General features: G+C 39.8%; 1 protein-coding gene across 1 annotated transcript in view; it reads right to left on the bottom strand.

Moving 5' to 3' along the window:
• Positions 1 to 547: 547 nt before the first annotated feature.
• The window catches only part of septin9b (septin 9b), a 40,470-nt gene continuing 32,828 nt past the window's right edge, over positions 548 to 8,189 (bottom strand). Inside the window, exons 7-11 of the mRNA XM_030781242.1 lie at positions 5,633 to 5,750; positions 3,650 to 3,745; positions 3,267 to 3,363; positions 1,235 to 1,286; positions 548 to 1,128 (exon numbers count right to left, since the gene is read on the bottom strand). Coding sequence (XP_030637102.1) covers positions 960 to 1,128; positions 1,235 to 1,286; positions 3,267 to 3,363; positions 3,650 to 3,745; positions 5,633 to 5,750 — 532 coding nt within the window. The 3' untranslated portion in view covers positions 548 to 959. The remainder of the gene's footprint in view (positions 1,129 to 1,234; positions 1,287 to 3,266; positions 3,364 to 3,649; positions 3,746 to 5,632; positions 5,751 to 8,189) is intronic.

The following is an 8,189-nucleotide window of genomic DNA, read 5'->3' as shown; positions in this document are numbered from 1 at the left end:
GGCAGTGTGGATGAGTCTTGGTTTTCCCATTTAAATGCAGAATCTTGTTTCAATGCTCTCCCAATATGTATCTCCACAACACACAACACATCAACATCAACAATAACATTATTTAGGCCACGTTCATTTTCAGCTAGTCATTTTTCTAAATCAAATCATGTTTCTCGACAAGAAAACACCTGACAAAGTGAAATTTTATTTGGCAAAGTACATGTGGTTAAAACAAGTAAGCACTTTTATTTGGCGGTTTAAAATGCTGGTGCTATGGACAAAAATCACCTGTGAGAACAATGTCTCTCTGTTAGATTAAAAAAAAAAAATGTACCCTTAATATTCCAACTATGTCCAAGCACCCTTTGTCTCTGTGAAATGAAGACAGACCAAAGCAAACCTATACAAAGCATTCCCATGGCAACAGTCAGATTTCTTTCTTAAAACATAATAAACATGAGCTGCATTAGTAGGATCCCAATATTATTTCAGAGTAGTTTGTATTTGGCAAGCGATATTAGCTCCAAGATATACAATAAAATGTAAATGTAAAATGTCTGCTATTTCAGAGAGACAAAAGGTGTCATATGACTTTGGCATAAGATGGTAGAACCACATATTTAGGCCATATGAGTAAGAGGTTAAACCTTACTCTTGACATGAGAACGCTGCATTAAAAGAAAAAACAAAACAAAACAAAGGACATTGCATATTCATACAGTTCTCACAGTTGCTTAAAAATTTGCCTGTTACAAGAGAGTTATGACCATGAGGGGATAAAGAAAGTCTATACATTAAATGGTCACGTGTGCCTTCGGTTATGATCAAAAGCCGTGTTGAAATGTACTATTTGGAGTTGGGGCGAGAGCGAGCCGAGTTCTGCCAGTCAGACACAATAGAAAAAGGAGGGAGGCCGGGGTTACGAAGACACTCTGTATATGGGAAGGGGCGACGGAGGTGACGGATGTCTACATTTCGTGTGAAAGGACTTCGTGCTCAGGCACTCCGTTAGCGTGCATTGCGGGTTGCCCGTTAGCCTGGCCGTTTGTTTGTGTGTTGTTCTCGTTGAGTCTGCGCACGCGATACATCTCATAATGGATGCTGCTGGTTATATCTTTGATATTTTGCATGTGGGTTCTGTGAGGGATAACAAATTCAGTTAAAAAAAAACAAAGCTCTCTCACATTATCTGCAGCATAAAGCTCATATACAAAGCACGTGCAAAATTTGTTTATTCATTCACCTGATAAGCAGATCCCGCAGGTAGGCAAACTCACAGTGTGCAATGTTCTCGACTGTAAAAAAGATAATTATTTACGGTAAATATTTATTTAACAAAAACACAAGAAGTCATTTTATGTTATTGGAACATTTTTTTTTCCAACAAATGATGGACAACTGTGCATTCAGTTTTCAGAAAAATGTAATGTAATGTTTAACTAAGGACTATTACTCTAAATTAAAAGTGCATGTTATCATACAGAAAAAAGTTACATGTCTCTTAGAGGAGCTCATTTATTTATTTATTTATTTTTATTTATGGTGCAACAGAATTTGTGCAATTCTCCCAATTGCCACTAGGTTGCAGCACATTAACAGAGACATTACCAAGGGTAACAGAAAAGACACCATTTAACCAGACAGCGGCAGTCACTTCAAGACGTATAATATGTTTCAAAAAGTATTAAATGAGCTTAACAAATTCATGGTGACAATTTTGTGGGTGCCTTTAAGGGGGAGCACGTGTATGAATTATAGATTATGTCAGGACCACAAATGAGAAAAAGGAACAGTCTTTATGTGACTGCAGACGCTTTGAAATGCCCCAGCAGGAAATTAAATTCTATTTGAGCTCCATGGAGGGGAAGCAGAAGGTGCCATGAAACCACACTAACTACTCTGTTGATTAGTGGTGTTAGTTTCATATGAGCTAAAAAGACTGCTTGTGTCTTTGTGCACCCTAAACATGACATGCACATGAGCATGCAGGCAAAAGTACATTAATATGTTTGGGTTTTTTTTTTTTTGTGTGTCATCTATATTTAATCCTATTTGATGTTTCAAGTTTATTTCAGAGACGCCTGGAGAGCGCTGTGAAAATTCTGCAAGTCCCAAGAAGAAATATTTGGTTAATCTCTTTATAAACATGCCAGCAGCATGTATTTTTTCTAACAACTCAACAAGCACACAATATTATAGGAGAGCAATAGACAACAAAGGGTTGAAAGCACTGTGGGAAAGCGAAGGGAGGGAGAAATGGAAAGAGAACGGGGCCTTATTGCTTAATTTATGACGGTGAGGTGATATGCACAGCAGTCAGCTTTCACTGCAAACACAGCACGACTTTACCGAGCGGACTAGAATACGGTCATTGTCTACGGGTTTGTTTTTAAAGCAGTTCTCTTTCCCTCTCTGTCACTCATTCCACACATATTAAAACTGTAACTTTTATCCTGCCCAGAGAGCTATACCATCAAACTATTCATCATTGCAGAGGACTTGAGAACTGAAAACCTTACGTGAAATGCTGATTTGGAAAATGCGATAAAAGGCTGTAATGTGAGCCGGTCTACGTGTCTCAGCTGATAACGTAAACCCTAACCTGGTACAAAAGAGCAATACAAATATGAATATGAGTTATAATCTCCGTGTTTTATTGGGGCTACTGTATAGGTGGAATTCCCTACACACTGAAAAGGAACAGCTTGCTGCTAAGCAGACGCCGTTACATTCCACACCGCGCTCGCCCCTGCGCTGTTTACTGTTCCTGCTATTTCATCCCTCTCTTGCCCCCCACCCCCGCCGGGTGACTCGGGGACACACACGCACCGAAAACTCTCCTGGCAGCAAAAGCCGGAGCTACGTTCCAAAAACATAAACGCTCCGCAGACATGATAATATGTGCGTGTTATTTCTTAGTGATGTCATGAATGCAAAGCATTCGGTCGTGTAAATCTTACGCTCTCTTCTGAGGTTGTTAAATCATGCAAATTGGCAAACTTAAAGCGGCTGACAATGATAGGCCCACGCACAGAGTGAGAAGACAAGAGACTTAAGTTTTAAGCAGCAGTGCAAATACACTGGCCGGCTGAGGCAACCAGAGCCAATATGACACTGAGACTCAGACATCGGCAAAAAAAAAAAAAATCCCTTTATATGCTTTTTCCATTTTCCATTATTGCACTGCCAGGGCGTGTGTGTGTGTGTGTGTATGTGTTTGTGTGTGCGTGCCTGCGTGTGTGTGTGTGTGTAAAAAGAGATTATTGTGCCTTTACCTTCTATTGTTCCCCATTTTGTTTTCCTTCCTAGGAGTCGCTTTCCATTGACTTGGTACTCCTGATCACTGCCCACCACAGCAAAGGGAATCATCTCCTAATTGAGCCACACACATAACCAGACTTTAAAACATTCCCTGCGTTAAAAAGTAATTTCAAAAATAAACAGAGGAACCCAGAGTGGGAAGCATTCTATATCCTAAATGCACTTTTAGAAAACCGTCCTGCATAAGAACGTCTGCTGAACGAATCAGTGTTTATGGATACACTTATACAAACAGTAACACTGCACTGCAAAGGGCTTTTGATGCACTACAAATGGCTTTTAGAGTCTTCGACATCTGGTGCTTTGTTTGGGGGTTTATACTGTAGCATTCCCTCACCCTGATCTTTTCATTAATCGCCCTGTCCTCTGCATCTTCATCAAACTCCTTCTGAGGGTAGACATCAATCCCGTTGGTTTTCAAGTCTTCTCTTATCTGCAATAATCCAATCAAATAGCAACAGTTCAGTGTATGACAGCATATAAAAGATAAAAAAGTTTTTGAGTAAAGCAGGAAAACTATGCAAGAAATGGCAGTTCTTACAACTAGACGGTTCCGCGACTGCGTTTACAATAAAAAAATGACCAGAAAAGAATGAAACTGAGCAGAAATAAAATCATCTTCCAGGATTGGATAGAATTGACGATTAATCCCAGTAATGCAACCAGCTCTGTAATCGTGTTCCTGACAAACAGATTCTGTTCTTTGTTCTGTGGAACAGAGCTTACTATTTCATAGCTTTAAAACCTGTATACTGTTGGAGGAAATAGGTGGTCATTTTGAGTACAGTGTGCACTCCGAACTCAAAGACTGCTGTCAACAGCTGAATTTGATTTATTTCTGAAATAACGACAAATATAACAGATAATAACTGTTAAATATAATACCATACCATAGCACTATAAACAAGTTCAGAGACTTGGTAAGAAATACATGAGCAATGATTCATTCTGTGAGGTTCAATGGAGGTTTCCAGAAGCAGTGGTGTGTAAAGCATCAGTGAAACCCAGAATCACGTTAAAACCTCCAGCTATAATGGGCAGGCGCCCAACACAGCTATAATGAAAAGAACATAGACCCAGAGTTCTTTGCCAACAGCAGGTTTAAATGAATGGTCCTCGTTTGTTAAAACGAGGAGCCTTTTCTGTCTCCACAAAAAAGGAGTTTTATTTTTGAGTTTATACCTCTCTCTGTTTTTTTTGTTGCTTCTTCATGTCTGCATTGAACATTAAGACAAATAAACTAGGAAAAAAAAAAACTCCACAGCCACATCAATTGTGAGAGGAACTTTAAAAGGACGAACTTGGAATACAAAAGATGCCGTTTGCCCTGAAATAAACCTGTGTCTTCTCTTTTCAGGTCAGTTGCGGTTAGGAACAGAGTAAAAGAGGTATTTTCCTTTCCCAAGGTGGCAAATCCCACACCGCTTAAAACCGACAGACCTTCTAAACCGAGCTTAAGGATTCTTTGTTTGCTCTGTTTGGCTGACAAGGTAAAAGCATGAAGGAAATGGTGGCCAAGACGCCCAGCGTGTTTCCTCCCTAAGGTTCTACAAAGGCTAGAGACCAGGATACAAGACCAAGGGACTCGCTCCTCTCTGGCTTTGACGTCTTCAAGTGCCGTCCAACAGGAAAGGAGTAATCGTGTAAGGAGTTTCAATTTTTCTCCTCAGCTTTTAAATATGCGTAACAAGACATGCTACGTGAATTACGAGAATGATCCTTATAGCTGCCTAAGCTGAGAGGTGTGGAACTCAGGAATGTTTCAGGTAAAGATGCCAAGATAGACCACTTGTTAACTTGGATGTAGAAGAATAGATAAACTTATTCCTCTTTAAAGCAACAAAATATGACTGGATCATAAGGAGTGAAAAATTCAGATAAACACTCAGTTGAATCTTTGCAACTGATAGGAAGATATGAATTGATACTGCTATGACTTTGTACTCATTGCAAAAAGCTATTATTCTATGATCTTGGGCAAAAGACTCAACAACACTAAGGCACTAACACGTTGTTCTGACCAGATGTTTCTCTTCTGGCAACAATAACAGGAGCAATCCTACTCATTCTACTGTGTGTATGTCAGGTTCAGACATTTGAAGTGTCTGCCAAGTTATTGTAGCTCAAGCAGCAGCTTAACAAAAACAACCTGCCCAAGTCGTCTAAAGGTAAAGAGAGTGAGTTTCCTCCCTGGCAAAACAACTAGGCCAAGCCTTCCCCCCGTCAGATGCGTTTACTACCATCGAGTTGCAGTAACTGCTCCAAACCTAAACGCTACAAACTTGTTTTTATATATTTTTTGTGGGAGAGTTCATGTTACCTTCTGTTTGAAGAAGTCCCTTTCCTCCAGGGTCAGAGTGTCTGCTTTGGCGATGACTGGGACAATGTTGACCACTTTACTGAGATGTCTCATAAATTCCACATCAATGGGCCTCAGACTGCAACACACAAAATACAGGAATTCATATTAAAGCATGATGCTGGTAAACTGATGCTTATTAGTCCTTGTTGATGGATGTTCTACTAACAACAGATGGAGCTGCTTATATACTATATGAAAGAGGGACTGATGGTTCTGTGCTGTCTTTCAGTGACGAGTTGTATTTGAAATATACATATGATTCCATGGTCAACCAACAGGGGGCAGTATAATTCCAATACTGCACCCAGTGAGTCTGTGTGCTCACTTACGAGGAGCTCCATCTGTCTTGTCTAGATTTAAAAAACATAAATTTCTCCCATCTCCTGTGTCACAAACTGCTTATAAATTGTCAGTAGAGAGTAATTTCTTGGCTTCTCGTTGTCTTGGCCTTGGGTTACAGCTTGTCCTCATTTCAACTCCTTTCCAATTATGTTTGTGATGCCAGGCCTCAGCATTTAAATGGTAAACAACTCCAAGATCTTCTGTATTATTTGCATAACTGGACAGAAACAAGAAACACTGCTCTGCACCCAGTCAATCTGCACATCACACACTCCGAAGAGCAAACATCTACCCAGTACCAGTGTGGTGACAGAAACGCGTGGGGCCCAGGGTAGGCCTACCAACACTCTGGCTTGGCAGATGGAGACTCAAGGCCAGGCTGAAGGGGAGGGTGACAGGTCTACAGCTGTGTGAACACAAAGTCAACACAGGCAAACACAGAAAGCGTTAATAACCAGACGTGTAAAAACCATATGCTAACGTTCCCCTGAACATATAAGCGTCGAAACCCCACGATGCCACGCAACACCGAACATTCACAGATTCAAACGCATGTTGGCGTACATACTCAACAGCCAGACAGAAATACGCTGGGAAAAAAAAAAGGCTTCAGACGCAAGTTGTAACTCAAACCTTCTCGCTTCCTCATCGTTAAACTCTATATGGAGAGACAGGGTTCGTTGCTGGCAGGGGAAACGGCAAACTAACAGGAGGTTTACTTCTGGCCACTGTCTTGCGGTCGCATAGCAGCAACTTTGAACAGGAAGGAGACACCACACAAAGCATCCAAACCTTCCTCTCGCTTCCTCTTTCACCATAAACCACTCTTAAGATCAAGAGCAGTTCCCAGCGCTAGATTGATTAGAACAACCTTGGGATTCTCCAACTAACTTTCCACGAAGAGGGTCGCCTGTCAAAGAAGGAGTTTCGTGGTAATTCAGGTCATCGATAATGACAGCTTGTGATAGCCAGCCTCCCATTCGCTCTCTCTTTCTCAGCCTTTTACTGTTTAAAATGATTTAAATACCTCCAAACTACACAGCATGCAAAATGCTGACGTGAGTAATGTGGTCTATGGTAATACATTTTAAAACGACTGATACTGAAACAACCCCAAAGCCACTGACTATACAAAAAAACATATCTCTTACTTCTAACACAGCCAGCAAAGAGTTCCCTAATATTAAGAATACTGTAATAATCTTTTGCATGACGTGTCCTCAATGTAGACTCATGGCAAAGCAACAAGCCCCACAAAAATATATGGGTTTGGCTCAGTGTGCAAGGAATTGGTGCAGGCTTACACTTTAAAAGGCAGAGCAATAATTTGTAAGAGGAATGAAAGTGTTAAAGAGGAATAGCGATCCATGGTTTTAGACAGACTGTTCTAGAACCTTTACAGGAGGGTAAGCCTGTTTACACCCACCGTAAGGATCTTTTATAGAGTGAGAAATCATTGTCAGTATACAAATAAAAACTTACAATATTTGCTACACATATTTATTCAACACAATATTTGCTGTAATATTGTGTTGATTATATATACATATACATACACACACACACACACACACACACACACACACATATCTATATAACCTTCCAATTTATATATATATATATATATATATATATATATATATATATATATATATATCTATCTAGGCCACCCCAAACCGTAACCCTTAAAACTGTTGACCACATTTAACACACACACACACACACACAAAAAGTAAAACAATACATGGTACTGCATCTAGTCTACGCGCGCCATCTGCAATTTTCCGCAGTACGCTGAAAAACTCAAAAAAAATTCCCATTTAATTATTGATGGCAAACTCACGAATAATCAAATCCGCAAAAATTAAACCTGCAAAAGTCAAGGTTCAACTGTATATATGTGTGTATGTATATATATATATATATATATACACATACATACACACACACATACATATACATATATGTTACAGTACACACACACACACACACACACACACACACATATATATATATATATATATATATAAAAAATCATTTTAGCCGTGGAAGAGTCACTGGTTTCTGAATGGTTGCATAAAGTCTCCAGGTGGCTATAGGGAAGTATCCGTTTCCTCTTTCCAATGTTTCCACATTTTATACAGCAGTCCCAGGAGGTGAGAGCACAGACTGA

The sequence above is a fragment of the Chanos chanos genome, chromosome 8 (assembly GCF_902362185.1).
Source record: "Chanos chanos chromosome 8, fChaCha1.1, whole genome shotgun sequence".
Lineage (NCBI taxonomy): Eukaryota > Metazoa > Chordata > Actinopteri > Gonorynchiformes > Chanidae > Chanos > Chanos chanos.
The sequence above is the reverse complement of the archived record's forward strand: the minus strand, read 5'-3'. Positions and strand labels throughout refer to the sequence as shown.